Source organism: Carassius gibelio, chromosome B17, assembly GCF_023724105.1.
Source record: "Carassius gibelio isolate Cgi1373 ecotype wild population from Czech Republic chromosome B17, carGib1.2-hapl.c, whole genome shotgun sequence".
NCBI classification, from domain to species: domain Eukaryota; kingdom Metazoa; phylum Chordata; class Actinopteri; order Cypriniformes; family Cyprinidae; genus Carassius; species Carassius gibelio.
This window is the reverse complement of record NC_068412.1, coordinates 24,337,084-24,362,360: the sequence shown is the minus strand read 5'-3', so window position 1 is coordinate 24,362,360 and position 25,277 is coordinate 24,337,084. Positions and strand designations below refer to the sequence as shown.

General features: G+C 35.6%; 2 protein-coding genes across 2 annotated transcripts; both read right to left on the bottom strand.

Moving 5' to 3' along the window:
- Positions 1-193: 193 nt before the first annotated feature.
- LOC127976429 (ADP-dependent glucokinase-like) lies at positions 194-14,246 on the bottom strand. The gene is made up of 6 exons (XM_052580836.1): positions 13,975-14,246; positions 12,391-12,550; positions 9,723-9,913; positions 9,494-9,590; positions 9,258-9,394; positions 194-3,201 (listed from the first exon to the last, which is right to left on the bottom strand). The coding sequence occupies exons 1-6, from the start codon at positions 14,165-14,167 to the stop codon at positions 2,531-2,533; spliced, it is 1,449 nt and encodes a 482-aa protein (XP_052436796.1). The 5' UTR covers positions 14,168-14,246; the 3' UTR covers positions 194-2,530.
- A 1,055-nt stretch (positions 14,247-15,301) lies between these two features.
- Positions 15,302-25,015, bottom strand: LOC127976428 (heterogeneous nuclear ribonucleoprotein U-like). The gene is made up of 14 exons (XM_052580835.1): positions 24,468-25,015; positions 22,609-22,723; positions 21,731-21,804; positions 21,356-21,495; positions 21,169-21,268; positions 20,954-21,066; positions 20,065-20,328; positions 19,873-19,992; positions 19,669-19,797; positions 19,123-19,291; positions 18,228-18,500; positions 17,877-18,115; positions 17,326-17,421; positions 15,302-17,160 (listed from the first exon to the last, which is right to left on the bottom strand). The coding sequence occupies exons 1-14, from the start codon at positions 24,859-24,861 to the stop codon at positions 17,110-17,112; spliced, it is 2,277 nt and encodes a 758-aa protein (XP_052436795.1). The 5' UTR covers positions 24,862-25,015; the 3' UTR covers positions 15,302-17,109.
- Between the last annotated feature and the right edge of the window lie 262 nt (positions 25,016-25,277).

Genomic DNA, 25,277 nt, shown 5'->3' with positions numbered 1-25,277 from the left:
CGCATCCAAAATAAACGTTTTTGTTAACATAACGTGTGTGTACTGTGTGTGTGTGTGTGTGTGTGTGTGTGTGTATTAAGACACGTATACAGCATACATATTTTGAAAATATACATGTATTTACGTGTATATATTTATATTCGCAACTGAAATGACCGAAAGTCAATAAAATAATCAGAAATACACAGCAGTGTACCATAAATGGAATGTAATATTTTATTACACACAAATCCAAAGTCATTCAAAATTGAGTCTTTTCCCTTCAGAACAGCTGACAGACCACACAGGAACAAGACAAAAGAAGGAAAGAAAGAGATAAAGGCATTTCATAACAACTCATTTCCAGCACAACATTCAATACTCTTCCACCACCCTGTAATAAACAATTCCAATGCTACAACTGCTTTATACATGCATAAACCCTTAATATCAGTCACCTAAATCCCTCTTGAATTATGACGTTATGACGTTAAAAACATGAATCACATTCACAACAAAAGCATCTATTGCTGTTTTTCCACACAAAAGATTCTTCAAATCGACCGGACCTTCAGTTGGTCAGTATGCTACAGGCTCAGATCTCATCTAGAATCACACCAGCTGCTCTCTGTCACAGATAAATTGGTTCAAACTCAAGTGTTGTGGATCTTAGACATCCAGGCTACTGTAATCCCTGAGACATATTTCATGTATCAGCTGGCGAGCGTTTTAAAGCCCTCACTCTGATATCTCTCATAGGGTGGGACATCTTTAACATCCATCTCCTGTCTGATACCGGGTTACACTAGCACAGCCAAGAGCTCTAATGTACCCATCGCATAAATAAATGCAGGTATACAACATAATCTTGATGGACATCAATTAAGCTGGGTATATTTTTATAGGCACAGGAGGTAGGTAATAATTTGCACTCAGGGTGACTGATGGAAGATGTGACTGCAAGGAAGTCAGGGCCCAGATTTGCTTAGATGTTTCTGAATCTGTTAAAAGAGATGATTACACTATATTACACCAAAACTAGGATTATAACAGATATGATATCTCTGCGAGGTAAAAACACTACATAAATACATGAGGAAATAAGTGGTTTTGGCTTCCTATTGCATCAATGCCAAGAATAGTTCCTCGTTCGAACTCAAACATAACTAAAGTACTAAGGTGAATGTCATGAAAAATGTCAAACTGTAAAATAAATTTAATTAAAATTACACATTTGATTATTATAATGCTAAAGGCACAAAAATAACACAACTCTCCTTTTTTGTCTTTTTAGTTTTTTGACTTGAGTTTTAGTTGTAATTCCAATTATTTTCAATTTGAGAACACTATCATATATTTCTTTTATATTTTGGGGTGAAATATGACTGGGACACGTTCTCTCATGAGATACACCCACACAAGCTAAAATTACTATCCTTAAAACATTCCACTTCTCTAGAGTTAAAAATCAAGCCATGTTCCCTTAATTAAAAGGTGTTTGTTGTTTAATTCAAATTGTTTCCATGGTTGTGATAATGTGTAACTGCTCAATCCCTTGTGCTAAAGTGGAATATGATGCTGCTACGGACTTCAGTGGGTGGAGCATAAAACAAGCAAGCAATAATATCCCACCAATGAGGATGGTTGGGATAGGATGTTAGGTAAAATATGGACCCCATAACACTTCAGTCATGCTACATTTATCTTCATTTCCATTTGATATTAACATAGTAGGCTACTGTTCATCTGCATTGATTGATTTCAGTCATAATATAATGAGCTCTGGGTGCTCATAAATTCTTCTGCATATTATTTCAAGACTACTGGCCCCCGTTTGATTAATGTGCGTGAAGTGAATGATTACGAAGCCATTTTAAGACATAAAGGTTCTGGATAGGAGTCAAGAAAAACAAGGAGAAAACAAAAACATATGACTTATAGGTGGGATAACTGTGAATCTCATTATGAAGTATCCAGATCATATTTCACACAAAAAAAATCAAAAATGATATTTTGCGTAATTAAATTTTTTTTTTTTTTTTTAAATGATGGCATTGACACATTATTTTCATGACAATTAGGCACATTTTCATGTATGTAATGACATGACATTGCATTTTCATTATATTCTCATTACTATAAAACAGTGTTTTTTATTATATTACAATAAAAAATACTGTAGTAAAATGATTTTATGTAATTACATTTTCAAATGTAATTAAATGTTATTCATTTTTAAATGTAATTTAAAAATCTGCACAAAGACAACGCAGAAATGGGAATTAGATTTAAAAAATGTGCTTAATTGTTAAGAAAATAATATTTATAAAATTATCAATTTCAAAAAATGTATAAAAGCAAAATCTCTCATTTGTTTCTTGTGATTTAAGGGCGAAATATAATGTGGATATGTTGTTGACAGGTTTTGTGAGATTCACCTAACTTTATATCAGCTGGACCCAACGTTTGTATTGCACACAATCTGTCTCGATGTGTTTCCAAAAAAAATTAAATAAAACAAAAAAAACAAAAAAAAACAAACGACTCCTGTTCAGATCTGTAGTACAAGCCCAGCAGCAGAGATGTTGTCTCCTCCTCCAGCAGTCTGGTACACCTCAGTGCACACCAGCACAGGAGCCACGCAAACCTCATAGCCGTCCTCATCCCAGCAGGAAATAGGTCGAGATTCCTTGAGTGGAATTCTCGGACTTCCTTCTTGCCTGCTAACGGAGAACGATTCGTCCATGATCAGTCGCGCTTTACTGAGATCGATGTCTGGCGAGCCGCAGACATGGCGGTTGGCGGTCAGAGATGCTTTGGCTGTGGCCGACATCGTGTTCTTCCACTTGGAGCCACGTTTGACGATGATGGCCTGGAAAGCCAGCGTGTGGAGGTGAAGACGTGTGAGCGGCCGACCTGTTCCAGCTTCCTGGTGGCGCTGGTTTACCAGGCGGTAGAGTTCTCGCATCTGGTCCAGCACTGTAGCTACGCGTGGGTTGGGGTCGGAAAGCACGGTCAAGTTGCTGCCGCGGAAAAGGCTCAGGAGGTTCGGCAGCTCCTGCTCGTTCATGCCTAACGAGTCGGCGTGAGGAAGAACAAACTCTAGGAGATCTGACATCAGACTCTCATCTACGAAGCTGGCCATCTCGAAATGGACAGCGGTCTGCGGGGACGCGGAGGACAACATCTTCTCCAGCTTTCCCAGCAGAGCCTCACGCTCACCTATAGAAAACAGAGAGTTATTATAGATTCTCCGAATTAATGAACCAACTGAAGTCATCTGAATTCAAGTCGGTTGAGATGTTAAATGAATCGCGATACATTTATATAAACTCCCACCACCAATTGTATCTCTGAGGGAAATTGATTGCCTTTGAATAATGCATAATAAAGAAGCATTTATAACTGCAGCCCAAGACCATTTAAATTGCACAAGATGCCATCCGACGACGACGGTAAAAGACATTGGCTCGCAGCACTTAATTTGAAATGCCCGCCTCGTAACGTCCATGTATGCTCATTCCACTTTGTGGACAGACAACCAACGACAGAAAATCCATATCCTGAACTTTGGCTTGGATATGATCGTCCATTAAGTAAGAAGAGAAGACGACGAACGTGGCCGGACGAAGGTGAGAATATTTACGTTATTTACACGGCTAACGTGCTATTAGGTCTGCACAATTAATGGAAAAGATGCAGCTTATGATACAATCATTTTAGTATGTAAGAAGACCAAGTTCTCATGATGTGTATTTAAACATTTTTAAGAGACCAGCGTTTCATTCAGCATTTAAGTGTATTCAATATTTAATATCTATTCAGCATTAATGTATGTGTTATGAAAACTAAATTTTGTTGCAGTAGTTTCAGTGTTATCAAATATGATAATCACAAAATGAGCACTGGTTTATAAAACATATTTATAGAATCGGCTCATTAATTGAATTATTCTGACTCATGTATATATTTGATTATTTTACCAGCTGTAAATGTATAGGACCTTAAGGCTTGGTTTTACAGACAGGGCTTAAACTAAGCCAGGATTGGGCCATAGTTCAATCAGGACTTTAAAGTTTTTTTATTTTATTTTATTTTTTATAAACGCGCCTTAGAAATTACATTACTGGTAAGCATCTTGAGACAAAACAAAGGCACTGATATCAGTGTTTCAGTGTCAGTTTCTTTCAGTGTAGAGTTCACCATATTGCAGCTCAAAATCACAACATTTAACAAAATAATACCTAAAAGTAGTTGTTCATAAACTCATTTTGGTTTACAAAATTTGGAAAGTCAGCATTTTGTCTTTCATACAATGCCAATTAAAAGTGTGTTAGTGCTAAACCAAAATTCTTCATTTTATATCCTAAAATTAATTAGTTAATACATTTTTTGTAATTAACCATTTTCTAAAAATAGAAACTCACCCTGTACCATATAATAACCCATATGATTTTAGATGCTTCACTGTATAATGCCTTTTCTGTATTTACAGGAGCTGGTGTTAACCCAGAGCAGCATGGAATGGATGAAATGAAACCTGTAGAAGAGAGTCTTGCATCTGTCCCCAGTCCCAAGCAAACAGATGTTGATGACAGCAGCTGTACATCAAAAACCTTTACCTCTGTTGGAACACAGTGGGAAGACCACATCTTCGAGGAGCATTGTTATATTAAGAGACAACACAGTATAACTTATGTAAACCAGTCAACGCAGTGCGATACATTCAAGCCTCTAACTCTGATGAATGACTATGACTCAAATCTCTACACTGGGCTCCCTCTCCACACATTTCATACCCTTGTAGCTGTTCTGCGTCCCCATGAGAATCTGGCTTACCAGACTGAAATTGAACAGCAAATCTTGCTCACACTAATGAAGCTGAAATTAAACCTGTTGATAGAAGATCTTGCCATTCGATTCTGTATATCAGTGAGTCAAGTGAGCAGGATAATTTCTTTTTGGATTGACACCATGGCTGCAGTCTTGAAGGAACTGATACCATGGCTCCCCAAAGAAACAATCAGGGCCACAACACCAGAGGCATACAAGCAACATTACCCTAATGTTACCTGTATCTTAGACTGCAGTGAAAGTGAAGTCCAAAGACCAGGGAACCTAGACTCAAGGTCTGAATCATACAGCCACTACTATGCTTGCAACACCATCAAGTATTTAGTGGCTATTGCACCATGTGGTCTAGTAATGTTTATATCTGCAGCATATGGGGGACGCTGTAGTGACAAATTCATCACGTGTGATTCTGGCATTCTCGAATACCTCCATCCAGGAGATGAAGTGATGGTGGACAGGGGTTTTTTGATTAGAGACTTGTTGTTTGAAAGAAAAGTCAATATGATAATTCCTCACTTTGCCAACAAAATGCAGCTAACAGAAGAAAATGTCACATGTAGCCGCAGGATTGCAAATGTAAGGATACATGTTGAACGTGCAATTAGGAGACTGAAAGTATACAAGGTGTTATCACAAACCTTGCCTATCACCCTTATGCCAAAGATAGATAAAATTCTGCGTATATGTGCAGCTTTAGTGAATTTGCGTGGTGATCTGATCCGTGAAGCAGATAAATAAGTTATTTTAAAATGAAATGTTGTCTTCATTAACTCTCCCTCATGATTTATTTTGGAGAATGTTGGTTACCAGACAGTTGATAGTAATCAGACTTCCATAGTCTTTTTTTTCCACTATGAAGTCAATGGTTACCATCAACTGTCCGGTTACCAACATTCTCCAAAATAAATCAATGTTCATCAGAAGAAAAAAAAAACTATACAAGTTTGGACTGACATGACGGTGAGAAAATAATGACAAGATTTTCATTTCTGGATTAACTTTTCATCTGATGCTCACACTGCTGCATTAGTCATGTACATATATGTATAAATGTGTTTAATAACAATACTTGACATTGGAACTTCTCAAAAATCCATCTCAGTGTGTATTCTGTTTCCTTGTGCTATGTACATATATACACTTTAATCTAATAAAAATAAATTACACACAAGACTTTCCAAGTGTAAACCCTGTAAACAAGAAAATATCAAATACATAAAAAAAAATTGAAACTTGCCTTGACACAATAAAAATAATTTCTCCTCCATGTCAGCATCTGTACAGTTTTTAAAACGGTTAATCTTTGTTCACCAGTAGGTTAAGCCTTTTTGACTATATGTAAGTATTTGTCATTCAGTTTGAGTCGTCCAGCAGTGAATTCATCCACTACTCTAGGAAGCATCACTGAGAAGTAAAAGCCTCTTAGTCGAGTAACCTGGTCTGTTAAATACTCTGCATCGTATGGTACATTTATCAGAATGTGTTCCTTTGGAGACCAGACAAACAGTTTTGCCATTCTCAGCCCTGTACAAAACATGCCTAATTGTATTTGCCTGTAGAAGCCCCTGACTCCGTTCTTCTGTAATTCAGGCTTGCCATCAACCAATTTGATGTCACTATTATTTATGGTGAAATGGTCTGCTAGAGAGGTGGTGTTGTTCTTGGGAACGGGACACTTTATTTCCAGTAGTTCCATACCATTTATTATGCCATCAGGGCTTGCAGACAGCCATGGTTCTGCCAGGCTGACCCTGATACCTGAGTGGGAGACCTGTAGACCTTTTTCTACCAGAAAGCTACAAGCTATTGCCTCTTTCTCATTTCCATACTTTGTAGCCGCATTACCCCGAAAGGTAGGAAAGAGATGCTCTCTCATGAATTTATCAGGATTTGTTGTTGCTCGCACTGGTACACTTTTAGCTGAACTAGCAGTGATCCTAGGCTGTCTTGCACTATGCCACACCTCTGACAAACTCTGATTTTGTGTTTGCATCTCCAATTCAGCTGCCTGGTCAAAGTTCAGTTCTATGTATTTGCTGTAAAATGCTTTACATTTACAGCAAGTCAAAGTCTCTCCATGTGGCTGGTGGACTTCTAAGCTCTCAGTGTCATCTCCTTGCACTGATACACTGGCAGTGTAGCATTTTTCCAAAAGACTGTTTTTTAATTCAAAAAGTGGTTTTGTGGCTGAAGAACTGACTCTCTCCCTGAAGTCTTGATGTGTGTCATAGCTTGGTGTAGATGGTAGCCTTTCTCCCTCCCTTGTTGAAGAGGCACCATGTACATCCTCAGCTTTGTGACGTCTAAAGGTCATCTGACTGATTCTTTTCTGTTCAAGGTTTCTTCTGGTTCCTGCATTCCACCTACACTGCTCATCAGTGCAAGATAGCCCTGTCATACCACTGACCACTGCATTTTGCACCTTTCAAAAACCAGAACATATTGTTTACTTTATTATTAACAATACATTACCATAAGCACTTTTTTTAGAGCTAAACAATTTAGTTATAACTGAAATGTATAACTGGTTAAATATTGCTCTAAAAATAAGTCTTTACATTTTATCACGCAGTCAGTCCTTGTAGTGGACAGGTGTTTTGCCATATTATTACCCCCTAGTATTGTTAGGTTTGCGTTTAGCTACATTAGAAGTTTTGCTGTATTTATAAATACCCACCTTCCACAACACAGCAGCAGCATGACTACAAGACCTGCCAGGACCAGCTACACAGGAGCATCCAGCTGTTTCCACTACTCCGTTATTTTGTAACATAACCCACGCGATGTGATTTGGTTTATTAATAGCCTGACTCGGCTCTACCTCCGCTTTCAGTAATGTGAACTGCTGATGTTTATGGCAAAGAATTCGTCCAATTTTGTTACTGTGTAGATAACTGTATGCTTTGGTACTTTTATAATTTCTAAGTTCCTCGCCATCCACGCCCTCAGACAAAACAAGATAATTGAATATGTCAACATATGTGACTGCTGGCCATTGTTTCATATCATCAAACCAGGAGGTGGCGCTGGTCAACTTCGTAGGATGTGGAACAGACAAAGTTACATTGTTTACGGTTTTTGTTAAATAGCCTTGGCCATGCTGCCACCGCGAACTAATGTTACCGTTGCTTGTTGACATTATGGACGTTAAAAGTAAGTAAAACCGATTACAACTGTGGTTTCAGAGCGGTCCAAAAACGCTGTAAACGGCTAATTAAACGCATCTAGTTGCGAACCGGAAGTTCGAAGCATCCTACATACGCGTACGCGCAAAGCATAATGGGTAATTTCGCGTTCCATGAAAAAGGTCTATAGTTTCACAAAGCTAATGTCAGACTAGTCTGTTTTTGCTTCAAATTTCGAAATTATACAATCTAATTTAAATCAGAAACTGCTCATTGGTCTTTGTTTGGACCGTGATTAAAATGCAGTGAATGGCTCTAAGTTTAAATGGAAAGAGGACAGACAAAGCCTAAGCGTAATTTTTTTTTATTTGTAATATTTATGTTGTAACATTTCACAGTTTTGTTATTTGACATATTTAAATCTGCAGCATGTTATCTGACTTATAAAAAAGGACACTTTTTCATTTATAATTTGCCTTCAATCTCATTCTGTTAAAAAAAAATGTAAGAAAATCAGTATTGTGATTTGTATCTCATCTTTAGTTGAATTAAGCATTACATCCCTATAGTTAAATGGTTAATGGAAGATTAAGAGTGAAGTACACTGAAAAAAGGGCATACAAACAACATTTACTCAGAAATCACTAGTTTTTATGGCTACATTTTGAAGTAAAAGACTGAAATAGTAATTTCTTGTGAAATATACTCAATTTAAAAAAATGTATATACAACTTTAAAGAATGTTTTTACACACTGAAACGTTTTTACTTTGAAGCAAATCTCTCAATTAATTAAACATGAACCTAGTATTCGCTTATAAAATGTACTCCTACAGTCTTTGTTTTATTACTCTTCATATCCAGCTGCAATTAGCAAAACACTTTAAGCATTTTCACCTTTAGGTCTAAAGATTACCTAAAACACAGATTACCAACAGTTACCAAGCTGTGGAAATGTACAGCAGATATTGGTAAAACTAATTTCCCTCTAAGGCAGACGGAAAAGAAAACAAGTCACTTTGAGTGCTTCGAGTTGTTACAGTCAGTCTACTTTCCCAGGGGCAGCTGGGAAAACATGCTAATCTCACCACGTGACAGTACAGAGTTTAGTTTACCTCCAAACTGCCACTGATCCACACATGACATTTATAATTATTAAAATACATGAATAAAAAGTTTTATATTGTTATTTGAAAGTGAATTAAATACTGATTCGTTGAGCATTATGCAATGATGTTTGTAAATGTTATTAATGAAAGTTAATTTTAATTATTGCCCTTGTGTGTCTATATTCACTTACCTTTTTTGAAAGGGAAGCTGTCCATCATCTGTAATCCTCCTACAACAAGCAGATCTGGTTTGAAGCTGTTCAGCTTCTCCTGAAATTGCTCCATGGAGTCCAGATATGGATTATGGTCATCGCTATGGACAATATACCTACAGCAATGCAAGAAAAATAAAACACTTTAAACACTCACAGACACTTTCAAATGAAAGTACAGTTAAGATGTAAAATCTTAAAGTAAATCAGCCAACCTATTTGCCCTTCGGGAGGTGTACGGCCCCCATGTGGCACCTGTGGGATACTCCAGGATCAGGTGGATGTCTGGCTCATCCACTGTGTTTCCAGCCACTGAGGAGAGACACAATAATTCAATGCAATGATAAACATGGAAGTTCAGATTTTAAAGCATTCTTGTTATATTTACAATGTTGAATAGATAAGGCTTTTAGCATAAAGCTGAAAGTAAGAGCATTACAGCACCTGTGATGCGCTGTGAGAGGATATCTGTGAAGTCTGTGCTGAAACTGCCCCCTAAAAGCACATCACATCCTTCCAGCGCCATCCTGCTGGCCATGACAGGTGCATTTCCTCCTATTGACCACCTGTTTCCTGGTAACTCTCGAGAAGCCTCTACCAGCTCACTGAAGAGTGTGTCATTCATCACAAACCTCCTACAGAAGAGAACCAAAACACTGTCAGCTGAATAACAAACACTGCAGGTGCCTGATGATGGGAGAGCAGTTAACACAACTGTTGTTTTTAGCTCTGTATTATGCATGTACCATGTCATTTTTATGCATTAGTAATAACAGATTAGCTAGTATAAGTCAACACATTTTTCGTTTCCATGAGCACTGTTAATTCCACGTTTATTAAGAAAACTTGTTTCACAATGTAATGAATAGTTGCTAACAAACTAAAAAATAATAAGAACATAGGTTTGTGTAGAATCTCAAAAATCAGCAACAGACAGTTTATTAAATATTTGTTCAACATTGATAGATTGATTGATTTTTGTAACAACATAACCAGTAATTAATCATTCACATTAAGACCAAGAATATGTATATTTCCACTGATGTACGGTTTATTAGGATTGGACAATTTTTGGTCGAGATACAACTATTTAAATCATCTGGAATCTGAGGGTGCAAAATATTGAGTCAAGGTTAAGTCTTATATGTGACCCTGGACCACAAAAAGATTTCTGAAAGCTGAATAAATAAGCTTTCCATTGACATTTGGTTTATTGGGATCGGACAATATTCGGCTGAGATACAGCTATCTGAAAATCTGGAATCTGAGGGTGCAAAAAAATCTAAATACTGAGAAAATCTACTTTAAAGTTGTCCAAATGAAGTTCTTAGCAATGCATTTTACTAATCAAAAATGAAGTTTTGATATATTTACGGTAGGAGATTTACAATATATATTCATGGAACATGATCTATACTTAACATCCTAATAACCTTTGACATAAAGGAAAAAATAATTTTGACCCATACAATGTTTTTTTTTTTTTTTTTGGTAATTGCTAAAAATATACTCAAGTGACTTAAGACCGGTTTTGAGGTCCAGGGTCACAAATAAAAAGTGAAATTTTCATTGCATTTAATTATAATTAACAATTTTTTGATTGGTTGGACTTTCATTGGATCATTGTTCAAATGAACACTGTTTTAATAGCGGTGTTTTGACAACTGCAACTTCAACATATTTTCGTACAAAACGCACTTCAAAAGCTTTTACAGAATCTGCAAGTTTAAAAGGCTCTCCAGCCGGAAAGAATGAAAAGAAAAATGCCTCTATGATTGATGGTTATTATCTAAAGGAGAACCAGAAGCACTCACGTCTCCAAAAGCTTCTGTGTCACTTTGGCAGTAGTAACTGTAAATTACACTCCACTCAGACACGGCTCAAACAGCACTATGCAGCGTCTCAACATAACTGCAATATTATCTTGAGAAGCCCGTCATTCCACTCTCAAGTGTGAATTCTGTTGCAGGACGCAGCTGCCATATTGCCAGCACAACAAAACTAAGAGGGTCTGACGAATTTCAGCTTAACACTTTAAAGGAACAGTTCACCCAAACATGAAAATACAGAACATTTGTGCACCCTGTATCCAAAATGTAGACAAGTTTGTTTCTTCATCAGAACAGATTTGGAGAATTGTAGCATTACATCACTTGCTCACCAATGGATCCTCTGCAGTGAATGGGTGCCGTCAGATTCAGAGTCCAAACAGCTGATAAAAACATCACAATAATCCACAAGTAACCCACACCACTCCAGTCCATCAAATGACATCTTATGAAGTGAAAAACTGCATGTTTATAAGAAACAAATCCACAATTAAGGCATTTAAACTTCAAACTAAATTTTGGACAAAATGCCAATCCATGATAATGCTTCATCCAGTGGAAAACTCCATCCCATCTGTTCTCCTCTTTTTGCTTTCAAACAGTGCGTCTTTCTCTCCTGATTCATTTTTACTGGAAAAAGCAATATTAGATAGAGGACTGATATTTTAACAATTCAAAGTTTAAAACCTCTTAAAAATGGATTTTGTATTACAAACACAGTTTTTCATTTCTCAAGATGTTTATTAATGGACTCATGGATTACTAGTGGACTATTGCACTGTTTTTACCAGCTGTTTGGATTTACAATCTGACGGCACCCATTCACTGATGTAATGCTAGATTTCTCCAAATCTGTTCTGATGAAGAAACACACTCATCTACATCTTAAATGGCCTGAGTGTAAGTACATTTTTAGCAGATTTTTGTTTTTGGATGAACTATCCTTTGAAATGAAATGATCCATATTTAATATTATTTCATTAATGTAACACTGTGGTTGTGTAACATTAGCTGTTTATAGTTAATGTAATGACCTACATCTGTGATTACCAGAGTAAATTAGTGGGGAAATCACAATTCACCTTGAAACCAGTTAATTTGTTTTAATTCCAACTGTTAATTATCAACTAACTCAAAACGGAAGATTGCAATCAGTTAAGCTATGCAAACTTTTTACAATTAAATGGGCTTCAAATGAAATAAATCACAACAGCTGTATTATGATACATTGCCCAATCTGTACAGTCCTGAGGGCTTTGTGAACATGCTTGAATGTCTCTCACTCTGATGCAGCTCCGGGGGAGAAAAAGTAAGCGAAACTCTGTGCCAGCTGCTCGGCGTTCTCAATGTAGTCATGATGGAGGGGCTGGTCTGTCGGCTTCAAACCCATTTTGTTCAGCAGTGTCACTCCATCAACTATAATATCCACACAGCCGCCAAAACCTGATAAGAGACAGTGAGATGACACACTTGAAATAATCTAATATTACAAAAAATTAATCTTTGAACCTGACTATCTAACAAAACGCATATAAATCATAGGTCATACAATATCTGAACAAACTGGATTCAATGCCATGCATAGTTGACTACACACTAAAGCAGACCGCAATAGACTGACAGATGCCAATGAAATCAGTGATCATGTTAACTTAACTGAGTCAATGCATACAGAACTTCAGCTGATTGATTATCAATCCAATCAACAAAGATTCAATCAAGGGTTCCGATTGCATTGACTGTAATGTAAGCAACAAGTAAAATAATAGTACTGCAATGGGTTGTGTATGTGACTCAGGTTAATGATTGAAGACGTTTGGTAAACAAGGCTGAAACCTGCTTGTCTAAGTTGTTTTACCTCACAAGTACTCAGCACTTGTTTCTATAGTGTAAACCAACAAAAAAAAGAACATCAGCATAGGCTTGATCCTTTAAGATAACAATATTTAGAAGCAAAACAAGCCATATTATCAGATAAAATAGTAACATGTGCAGTTGCAGATAGGAACACCAAGAAAAATGTGGCAAACTGATTATAAACAATTAGCTGTTATTTTAGTACAATTAGGATACTATTATAGTTTATATATATATATATATATATATTAAAACCATAATAGTATCCTAATTATATCCTAATCTGTTTTATTATAATTTCATTTAAAATGTTTGTAGTTTTATTATGTTTTTATGTAATTTTTTGTATATATATATATGTTTACATAGTTTCAATTAATTGTTTTTTTTATTTACAGAAAATTCAAATAAATACAAATTAGAAACATTTCCTTGGCAATTAGATGAAATTAAACAAGTTTAAATTATTTTCTTTCAGCAAGTTTTTTTTATTTATTTATTTATTTTTTAAGGGTTTTAGTTTTAGTTTACTATAATAACCCCAGTTCAAATTAATAATTATTACTGTACTGTAAATAATTGATACAAACTTAAAAAAGAAACCAATACAATTCAGTCACAAAAACTAAAAATCAATACATATTAATACATTAAATGTGTACAATTGTTAATTTAAAAATACAACTTTATTACATACATTTGTCTTGTTTTGAGAAATGCAAAATTGCTAAATTCATACTTTACTCAAAAGATGCAAATCTAGTATATAAAGGTATAACTGTATTATTACGTCAATTAGTTAATATTTTATTATTAAAGTTCACTTATAAATATATATTTTTAAATAATGAGTTTATCTAAAAAAATAAATACAAAGTAAGTAATGTTATTATATTTACATATTTTGAACTTTGAGAACTGCAGAATTTATTCCAATAAAGCCTATGCACTGTATATCATAATTATTTGTTGCATGCTGTTAAGTGCACTCAAAAGTCTGTACTCTGTACCTATAGCCACTCGCGGTCTGGACACACCGTTCATGCCCACTTTCTGCTCGGCGCGCAGCAGTGAAGACAGAACCGCGTCCAGTCTGTCGTCCAGAGCCGAGCTGTCCGGCGAGCGCAACCAATACGCCACCAACACCACTGAAAGTGACAGAAACACGCCATATTTGACACCAGAGCGCAGCTCAATGGCCATTGCAGATGTATGAACACACTCCTGCCTCCTCTCTTTCTTCCTGAGCGACTATGTAATGATGAATCAGGGAGCGGATGTTTTTTCTAAGAATAGAAATATAAGAGGATAGAAGGGCGTGAGTATTTCAATATAAGCACAGCTAAGCTCTCTCTCTCTCTCTCTCTCTCTCTCTCTCTCTCTCTCTCTCTCTCTCTCTCTCTCTCTCTCTCTCTATATATATATATATATATATATATATATATATATATAATTACTTAGTTGTTACTTAAACTGTGTATTTGTCATGTAGGTATTGCATTAAATATTATTATTTGGACTGCTATTAAAAGACCACGTAGACTCGTTGTCACGTGGTATTTGTTACCTTTCTCCGCGCTATTCGGATGGACCAATCAAAATCTAATCATGTTATAGAGATTGTTTTATTGAAGATTTGAAGTTTTAAAAAAGTTAGGTAAATAAAAAAAACACGTGTATGTAATAGATATATTTACTTTATTGTAATTTAAATGGTGTAAATAAATAAATAAAAAACGTTATGAGGTTTGAATGGGGGTTAATATGGGTTTGGGATATTTGAGCCGGCTAGCGCCCTCTGGAGGAAGAACAATAGACTGTACAACATTTGTGTATTTGCCTCCCAATGTCACTTTCCCCTCAGTGGGTCTTATAAGAACTGAGTCATATCCGATAGTTTTGTTTCATAATAAAAGTCCAACATCTAATTGGTTACAGACCACTACGCATATATACATAAGTATTTAAAGATGAAATAACACACTGAAGGATTTTGTAATGTTGTTACAAATTTTACAAACAGGCATGAAATGTGATATTGCTCCTCATTGGGATTGTGCTTGACTCAGCAAACAGCCTGCCATGAATGGATCTGGTTTCAGTGTAACTACATCTTATTCATCTGGCAGAGGCAGAGCTATACATAAACAGAAGGCTTGAGTGTTATATTTCTGCATGGATATGCCTATGGTATAGTTTCTGGAATTTTGCTTAGTTGCTTAGTCCTAGATAGATAGATAGATAGATAGATAGATAGATAGATAGATAGATAGATAGATAGATAGATAGATAGACACACAGACAGACAGATACATGATAGATAGATGATACACAAAAGACAGTTATCTTCAAACTTTATTATAATTTAAAAACAATTTATTTCCAAGAGAATGCATGGAATAAGTTGCTAATTTCATCTTTTTCTCATTTGATTAAAGGTGTAATACAAAACATTGCAAGGTATAAAAAGAAAGACGGAAAAAGTTCTACATTACAAAGTGTTATGATTTAAACTGAATATTTCTGAAATATAACATCAAGACAAACTTCAGTTAAGACCAGACAGTACTTTTAAAGTAGTAACATTATATGTTCTGAATATCTGACATTTCTTTAGCCAACAATAGGTTGAACACATTTGTCATTGCATCATAAACATAGAGGACATTTTAACAATCCTGACATTAGATTTTTTGCAAAATAAAATAAATAAATAAAAATGTATACGCATATTTCAGTCACTGAAGAACAGAAGGACAAGTAATCATCCTATTAGTAAAATTGAATAGCTAGGCAATAGTGTTTCTTTTGTGGGAATTCTAGATAAAAGAAAGAAACCTATGAACATGTTAATATTTGCATTTGTTTGCAGTTACAATAATTACTTTTTTCCATTAAAGCATTAGAAAATCAGTCTATTGTTAACAGTCCACAATGGCATCCTGGCATCATTTGAGATCTTAACTATAAAGACAGCACTATTATAAAATAATTGTATTATCACTGTTTTATTATGTAAGATGATGTAGTTCAAAATTCTAGTTGATTGCTATAATTTTAAAGCAGTCTACCAATTTTTACAGGCCTTTAATAATTGGTGTCACATCTAAGGTTGTGTTAAACAGGCATACACTTAAAAGAAAAGAAAAGAATAATAATATGTTAGGATTTTCAACCGAAGTTAAAATCATTAAGGAGCAGTAAGCCGCATTTCAAAATAATACATTAAATTTATTTTAATAAAATGCACTTAAAGCAAAATCCAAAACCCACAACAATAAAAGCATATTTTTGCTTTTATATTTAGTGGCAAAGAATAAAAAAATATGTTTATTGTTCCCTACAGAAAATGGTTTTATAAAGCCTTGCTTGTCCTCAAAAATATTTAACCACACTGAAAACAAACATGTAAAACAAGACATTGCTTTTCTACACTGGACAGATTTTACAGATACAGATTGTTTAGCACCTACTTCATTTTTGTAAAGGCAACGGACTGCTTTTAAATCAACACTTTCTAAATTCAGTTCAATTCCAATCCAATGAATAGATTTAAAACACACACACACACACACACACACACACACACACACACACACACACACACACATTGTTACACAACTGTCATCGAAATGTTCATTTTCTTTATACAGTCTGCAAAAGCTGACTAGACCTTATATACAAGACTTACTCCAAATTTCAGCATCTTAGTTTATAGTTTATATGTTTCATGTTCTTTTAAATAAAAATATTATTGCAGCAGGACAGATTTTCTTCATATAACTGCAAAGTGCCTTGACAACCTTTATGTTATGGAGGTTTACTGCTACACAAAGATTCACACTAGTCTAATTAAATAAAATTCTGAACCCTGAAAGTTTTTAAAGACAAACATCCCAACCTGAAGTAATTCTGAGGTTCCTGAATTAAACCACAATGTCATACGAACCTGCGGTCAAAGACAAACATAAAATATTAATTTATAAAACTGTAACAGGTCACCTGTAGAGTTCTGAAAGCTCCCAATATGAAATGTCCTATTAAAATCTGTACAAAAACAAAAAGACAGTAGATAAAATGAACATTTGACTTCTGAAGTTAAAGCTGATGCTCTTCATGTGATATCAGTTCATCAGAGCTCTGATTCAGTAATATCCAGGATGGTACTGCTGACTCCATGGTTTCTGATTCCAGAACTAATGAAGACAAAGATACAGAGAATTAAAGGATGAAATGTGATTACATTTTAATAGTTTGAGCAAATGTTATATATAAAAAAAATAAAAATAAATAATATATAAATAAATTATATCTGTACTTCATTATATAAATAATATTAAATATTATTTGGAGGGACTTACCCCTTGTTGCCAGCTTTGGTTGAAAGCTTGTGCTTTGTTCATGCTAAAGTTGCCATTTTTAAAACCTCGATTATTTCCTCCTCGACCTCTGAATTTCTGTGGAAACAGAATGTTTGTGTAGTTTAGAAAAAAAAGCTAAAAAAAGCTCTTAATGCACTTTTAAAATAAATTACAAAACATAATATGCTTGTAACAGTTCTGTTAGGTTGGACTCTCAGGGTATTTTTATAAACAGTTTTTCCTTCCATTTAAAAAAAAATCTTCGTCCACATGAAGACGAGAAAGCATGCTATGAAGCACTGTCCAGAGCATACCAAGCCAACAGGTGGCGATATACTCTCATCCATAAAGCCATTTTGGCCAATCAGAAGCCTGAAAAAGTTTCCAGTAGGTGGAGATTACAGCACAGGCTCTGACATCACAAAAATCTCTGGTTTCGCTGCCTACAAAATACATCTTCAACTGCAGTTTTCTGAAAATCCTCACAAGACCGCAAGTGTGGGTATTTGGACAAGGCATAAAACTAGTCTACATCATCACAGATCTCTCACCTGGTTGAAGTTGCCCCGGTTGGCCCCTCCCCCTCGTCCCATGTTTCCCCTGTTCATGGCTCCTCCTCTGTTGCCCATGTTAACCATATTGCCACGTCCAGGTCCCGGCCTGGGGGCACCATCTCTGTTAGGCATCCTACCGCCGCGGTTGAAACCGCCCCGGTTGAAGCCTCCTCGGAAAGCAGGGGGAGGAAGAAAGCCTCTTGGTGGTCTGCTGAACCCACCACGAGGTCCAGGCACTGACAAACAATTAAAAATCAACAGTGTATTTTTGAATTTATACACATACTGCTATACAAACAAGTATATAAGGAGTAAAAATAAATATTTTGCTCATCTGAAATGGCGTACCATCCCTAAAGTTGCCTCGGTTTTGAAAGCCTCCTCGTCCGCCCCTCTGACCCTGTCCTCCTCCACCACGGTTGAACAGATTTTTGCCTCCTCGTCCCCGAGTGCCTCCCCTCTTTGGTTGAACCCCTCCCTGGTTGGGCTTCTTCTCAGGAGGAAGGGAGTTTTTGCTCTCCTCCTTGTATTGTTCAAGAAGTTTGGCAGCAGCTTCCTTCTGCAGCTCGACATAAAGCACTTCACCGAAGCACTCACCTTCCACAGGCAGCGTGTACATTCCTGCAAAACATTACAGTGTTATAGTGAGGCATTTTGGGAGTTTTGTGAATTGCACACCAGTGTTTTTATGGTCAACTAAAATGAAAAGTATTACTTAAACTTTTAAACTTGTTTTATAAAATAAAATGTAAAACTTAAAAATTAATTTTGCTTTTGTAACTGAAAAAAAATGTTTATGTTAAAATACAAAAATTACTAGAACTAAAACTTTAATAAAAAACATAATAAAGATTAAAATAATATATTAGATAAACAAAAATAAAGCTTATAAGTTAAATTTGGACCTGGCAACTAACTGAAAAAAAAGTTTATTAAAATTTCTAAAATTTGTATAACAACTAATTAATAAAACTACTCACTGAAATAAAATTCAGAAAGAAAATTTAAATAATAAAATATAATAAATAAATAAAAATAATTTTTGCCCTGACAACTAATTTGAATAAAATAAGTTTAAGTTGAAGTAATAAAATGACATAAAAATACAACTGGAATAAAAAATAAACTATATATTTGGTACAAAACTTAATATAACTTACTAAAACTTTGTAAATACCATAATAGCATTTAAAGACTACTAAAATAACACAATTGCACGGTGGCTCAAGAAAAAAAGTTTTACCCTTCATTTTTAGGACTGCATGTTCGGGTACATCTTTGCCATCTGTTTCTGCCTTTTTCTGAGTCCTCTGTATATATTCCTCATCTGTCGGACAGACTACCACTGCTTTACGCTGGAAACCAGCAAACAGGCACATTTTCCTTCTCTGAGCTGGTGCTGATACATTAGTCTAAAGGGAAATATTTAGAGGTCAGTGTTCTCAGCAGATGGTATAATGATCATGCACTGAAGAAATGACATGAAAAATAAATGTATTAAGAGCAAGGTTTATAAAGAGATTCTAATATGTGACCCTGGTCCTCAATATTTAGATTTTTTTAAACCCTCAGATTCCAGATTTTGGAACAGTTAAATCTCAGGTAAATATTGTCCAATCCTAATAAACCATGCATCAATGGAAAGCTTATTCAGCTTACAGATAATCTCAATAAAATAAATGATAAATCTCAATAAAAAAATTGACCCTTATGACTGGTTTTGTGGTAAAGGGTCACATATGCTTTGATTTTGATAAGTATTTATACACTAGAGATTATATTTAGTCACCTGGTCAAGTATGTAGTTGCGTTTCTTCCGTGCCGCGATCTCGATGAATTTCCCGAGGAAGAGGGGAGCACGCTGAGATATCGCCGAGAGCTTTGTGACATCTTTCATCTGTCGCTTCAAACTGGAAATCTGAATTTCAACAGAAAAATAACATTGAATATGATCTTTATATTGTCTAAAAAATGATCTAATGTCAGCACTCACCATCATCTTCTCTATGATTGTGTTTGTTCCAAGAATGTTGTATTTTCCAGGATTGGCTTGGGTGTGCTTTGTAACCCACTCGGTTTTTCCCGATCCAGGCAGACCGACCATGACAATGACCTTTGAAGATTTATAGCAGATTTAGATGAGGCTCTTTAATTATCATGTCAGTGTTTCAGGTATGAAACCAACCTCACAGTCTTCCTTGGTCTCGGGACCCTTCGGTCCTCTGATTCGATCACACACAGGGATCTGCTGCAGGGGCGTAAAGCCGTCAGGTTGGGGGAAAAATGGGGTTTCACGCTGGCCGAAGTTGAACTCAACCGCACAGTTGTGGCAGAGGACGTGAGGGAAGAACGGCTTTCCCTCCAACTCATCCTTACTGACTGTGAAAGCTGTTCCCAGATCCTGGCCATTCTTGGAGTAGGAAATTTCCACTTCTTCACCATCAAAGTTCTGCCAAATAAACACAGCAACTATGATGTACTGCAAAGTGACCAACAGTACACAGACACACAACACCTGATGAACATTTCATTCACAATGTTGAGAACTTAAAACATTGAAATATTAAACAAATATTTATATATACAAATAGAAATTAAAATTGAAGAAATTGAAATATTGTATAAATATATAATACTTTATTTCTTATTTACTTTAAATTAAATGATTTCTATTTTTCAAATTAAATTTATTCTTGTAATGCAAACTGAATTTTCAGCATCATTATTCCAGTCTTCAGTGTCACATGATCCTTCAGAAATCATTCTAATTGGTGCCCAAGAAATAGTTTTAATATTAATGTTGAAAACTGTTGTGCTGCTTAATATTTTTTGAGGAAGCTGTGATATAGGGATATATTTGTCAGGCTTCTTTGACAAATAAAAATTCAAAAGAACAGCATTTATCTAAAATATAATTCTTTTGTAAGATTACAATGCATCTGTGTCGATTAAAAACCTACTTATTTCTTAAAAATAAATAAATAAATAAATAAAATCTTAATTTCCCCAGAATTTAACAATATGAAAACAATTAGTAATTGCACAGAGATTTAAAGCTAAGCATTGATACTTACAATAAAGCAACCCACAACATCGTTCTCATCAAAAGCCTCCCCAAAGTCCTCTGCCACACTGTTGCAGGTTTTCTTGGCCTTAGATGAAAAGCCATAAGAGTGTACTTCCTCCCCTGTAAATATATATAGGTCAAAAAAAAAAAAACACTCAACTGACATTATGAATTTATTAGATCAACTCCAATAGATTCCTGCAAGAAATCAAAGACCCTCACCTAGCAGAAGAGAGCTACCGGCCAGTGACCAACCCACCAGAACGTCATGAATCTCAGTTCCTTTACTGGAAATGTGTTTTACAGGAATCTTCTCGATAATCTGATGCATAGATATGCAAAAAAAAACAATGCTAAGTGCGTGACAGGACAGTTATAAGTATAGATCAGTTTAAGGCAGTGCTCTAACCTTCATTTCGAAGCAAGCCTTGCCCTTCGCCACACCGTAAGACGCTCGTCCCCCGGCCCACAGGTAAGCAAAGCTCTCCATCGTGAGTGAGGAGGCACTATACCGATCCCGGGACACCTTGAAGTGCAGGTCACAGTTGTCTGTGGAACATAAGAGACGGACACTTTATTTCTGAAGCTTTATAGTGGCTTTAAATCCTGTTTGCAAATGTTTAGAGAAACAAATGAGAAGAACAAATATTCTACTCTAAACTTTTTAATAACCTCACTGAACATTTTAGTTTTTTTAGAAATATAATCTGCATGTTACGCTATTCAGAGTTTATTTGACTAAACCTATATCTGAGCAGAATTTGTGTGGGATCATCATACTTACAGGTGTCCAAACACACAGTAGTGTCATCAAACTCTTCATCCTCTTCCTGCAGTGGAGGCTGGGGAGACTTTGCTCTAAAGGGAACCATCAAAAAAACAACAACTATGAAATTCAATCAAATTCAGTTCAGAGCCATTAGAAGATCCCATTGAGCTCTGTTTGGATTTTAAATATGTTCCAACGGACTATTTTTACCGGTGTAAAACATTTGCTTTTCACAATAATTCTGCATATTTATATGAACTATTTTCTAATAAACTGTTAAATAAAAATCATGAAAATGTGACCATAATTTGGGATATACACACATAGTACAATCTTAACCATGTACATGGTAATAAACTAGTTCATAAATAATAATAATAAAAAAGATAAGATTTCATTTGAAATATTTTAAAGTTAAAACACTTTTCACTTTTAATTATTGATTTAACATAATAATAATAATAATAATCAATTATTATTTTTATTATAGAAAAGGCAACACATCATCGATAAATAAATAAAAACACATTTTAATTCAATTAACCATCAAAAACATAAAACTATATTAATATGATACATACAAACCAATGATAATACACCAGAAGGAAATAAATCACACAAACATTATCAGATAAAGATTTCCTTCCTTTAACAGCCCAAGATCTGACCTAGAAACATGATTCTTCAGGAAAAGATACCACTTTGTTCTGAGGTGACAGAGATGCCCTTATTATAAGTTTAAAGTCATTTAAACAGTCAGTCAAAATGTGTGTTTCTTTGCACTGATGTGGAACAGCATGTCAGGTTTGGCTCTTTACTGCCAAAACTGCTCATAAATCTTTAAGGTGCAGTGGAACCTCAGGAGTACCAGAGGACGACTGCACATTTCTTACCGGCTGTATTTGCTTTCTTCAATAAATTCAAAGTAGCCCCTTCCATGTTCATCTCGGCGCCTCTTTACACCCTTCTTATTCTTCTGTTCACCATTCTTGTCTTTGTCCGCATCTCCTTTGGAAATAAAACAATAAATCATAAGGGGGCGTACCTCCCCGCTGGACGCATCATGATGTAACATGATGGTCCATATAATTACTAGAGGATTCCTAGTTATTTTGGTTGTGCATGAACTGCAATTACCAGTATTTTAGAAGAAAGGTGTATTTCATGTTTTAAATTAAAGGAGCATTGCCTTACAGTGCAGTTTGCACACTGTAGTGGGGACAAACAGGAGGCTGCTGCCAAGACATCAGCAAACTGTGCAATTTTGAGCTAAGTAACACACATTTTCATATTCACATTGCATGCATCTTGAAGAAAGGTGTTACAGTGTGTGCAAATATTGAAGGCACATTTAGTAAGGGGCAAAACTCACATGCATCTCTTTCCCTATGAGTGCAATGTGCTTGACAGAACAAAATTATTATGAGTTATATGCCATCATTTTAGATGTAAATATGGATGATAAATAGCTTCTCATAGGAATTAATATTAATTTAATGACAACATAAATTTAAAGGTTAATGGTTGCATTTCTAGGCTGGTAGTCCAGAAAGATACTGAGCTCGAACCCCTAACATCACATTACCTCAAGGTGGAGACAGCATCTGCTAAATGTAGACAAAGAATAACAATGTCCTAACATGAGGACCTCATTTGGATACTCGGGGCAGACAGAGTAAAACAAATGAACTGAGATCATTAAGCACAGATTCCATCTGGAGTTTTTATCATTTGTGTCTTCAGCATCCTGTTGCAGCTCAGATCCTCGAGAGCCTATGCTCAGCCAATAAAGACCAGTGTTCACTATTAAGGGTCATTCTCAGGTAACGGTCCCATTTGTGCCTGAAAATGCCAGGATTTTAAATTTGTACATCATTTGATTTGAATCAGTAACTTATGAACTGAAAAGAAAATGTTTAATGCAAATCATGACAGAAAAAAAAAACTAGTTTCTTCAGAATCAGAAGAATCTCTCGTTCAATTTGATATATTGTATAACATCTACACCAGCTTTACATTAACATGCTTTAAAACTAGTAATGCTGACCATAAATATAGAAATAGTGTTCTACTTTTAAGTTAAATTAACTTACATATAGCCAATAAATATGTAAATATTAAAGTTTGAAACATTTAGGGCAAATGATGAATAATAAAAAAAGAAACATTAAATGAATAAAAAATAAAATAAAAAATACACATTTATTTGTTTTTTTACTGATTGATTGCATGACACTTTATAAAGTTAGATCTATTAAAATAAAGTAAAATGTACACATAGTACACCAGTGGCACCATCTCCTGGAGCATGATATATGACATCTACACAAGCTTTCATCTGCATGCCTAAAAACTAAAAATAGTATGGCTGACCATAAATATAGAAGTAGATTTTAATTTGTAGCCAATAAATATGGCAATATTATATAAAATTTTGAGATACAATTAAATAAAAATGAAAAATAAACAAAAATGTATTAATTAAATGTTAAAACATAATAAAATATTTTTTTGTATTTATTTATTATTGTCTTTTGCAATTAATGTAACTGTAATGTGAATTCGTTTAGTATTCTGTTAACTGCATGAGGAGTAAGTCAAAAGAACACAACTGGGACACCAGCAGCATCAGCTCCGGAGAATGACATCAAATCCTGAATGCTCTCGTCTCGGCTGTCACAATTAATTATTCTACCATAGCAGCCCAAATATATAAAATATGAATTGCACAAGCATCATCACGTAATCTCACCCTCGCCAGGGCCCATGTCGAGAGCCACCTCATCCTCGTCAAATTTCTCCATCTCCTCATCGTCTTCTTTAAGCAGGACATCTTCATCTTCATCTGATTTATCCACCCCGGCGTCCTCCTCCTCCTCCTCCATGTCATCATCCTGCTGCTCCTCATCCTCCGCGTTATCTCCATCCTCCTCATCAGCCTCCATACTCTCTCCAGCCAGATCTTCCTCGAGGTCTCCGTCCTCGTACTGTCCCTCAGCTCCGTTGGTGGACAGCGCGTCCTGATCCAGGGCGGCCTGCAGCCGCTCCATCAGCTCAGCCTTCAGCCCTTTATCACTCAGACTCCTCTTCTTCAGCTCGTCCTTCAGCTCGTTCACTTTCAGCTTCTTCACATTCAGCGAGCTCATCTTGCCGTTTTGATCCTTTCTATGTATCTTTAGACGTTATTGCTCAAATGTATGAAATATGACCAGGCAGAGCAGGTTAAGAGCGGACTGTCCGGAGACGCTCGATGCGGTCACTGATGGGCAGCAGTCAGAGCAGAAAGGGGCCAGCTGAGCTTTATTTAATCTACCGTAATACACATGACACACGCGCAGAATAGCGTAAATATCGCTACAGCTATGGCATATGCATTAGAGAAAAGATCAGTATTCAGGTAACTATAGTCACTTCCATATGTTCAGAAAATGAAAATAAACAAGTATGGTAAAGTAAATATACAGTTTTATGTATGGTTTACTGGAAAATAAATTAAATACTTATTTAATATTGTAGTATCGTTTTCATTTCCAATGCCACAAAAGCCCAGTCTTTTTCTTAC

What these genes read in the sequence shown, in the direction of transcription:
- LOC127976429 (XM_052580836.1), bottom strand. Translation starts at nt 14,167, where the DNA reads ATGGCCATTGAGCTGCGCTCTGGTGTCAAATATGGCGTGTTTCTGTCA. An exon ending in TCCCCCGGAGCTGCATCAGA is followed by an intron (nt 9,914 to 12,390) that starts GTGAGAGACATT and finishes TCTCTTCTGTAG; the next exon opens with GAGGTTTGTGATGAATGACA. An exon ending in ACCTCCCGAAGGGCAAATAG is followed by an intron (nt 9,395 to 9,493) that starts GTTGGCTGATTT and finishes GCATTGCTGTAG; the next exon opens with GTATATTGTCCATAGCGATG.
- LOC127976428 (XM_052580835.1), bottom strand. Translation starts at nt 24,861, where the DNA reads ATGAGCTCGCTGAATGTGAAGAAGCTGAAAGTGAACGAGCTGAAGGAC. An exon ending in GAAGAAAGCAAATACAGCCG is followed by an intron (nt 21,805 to 22,608) that starts GTAAGAAATGTG and finishes GGTTCCCTTTAG; the next exon opens with AGCAAAGTCTCCCCAGCCTC. An exon ending in CGGTAGCTCTCTTCTGCTAG is followed by an intron (nt 21,067 to 21,168) that starts GTGAGGGTCTTT and finishes ATATATTTACAG; the next exon opens with GGGAGGAAGTACACTCTTAT.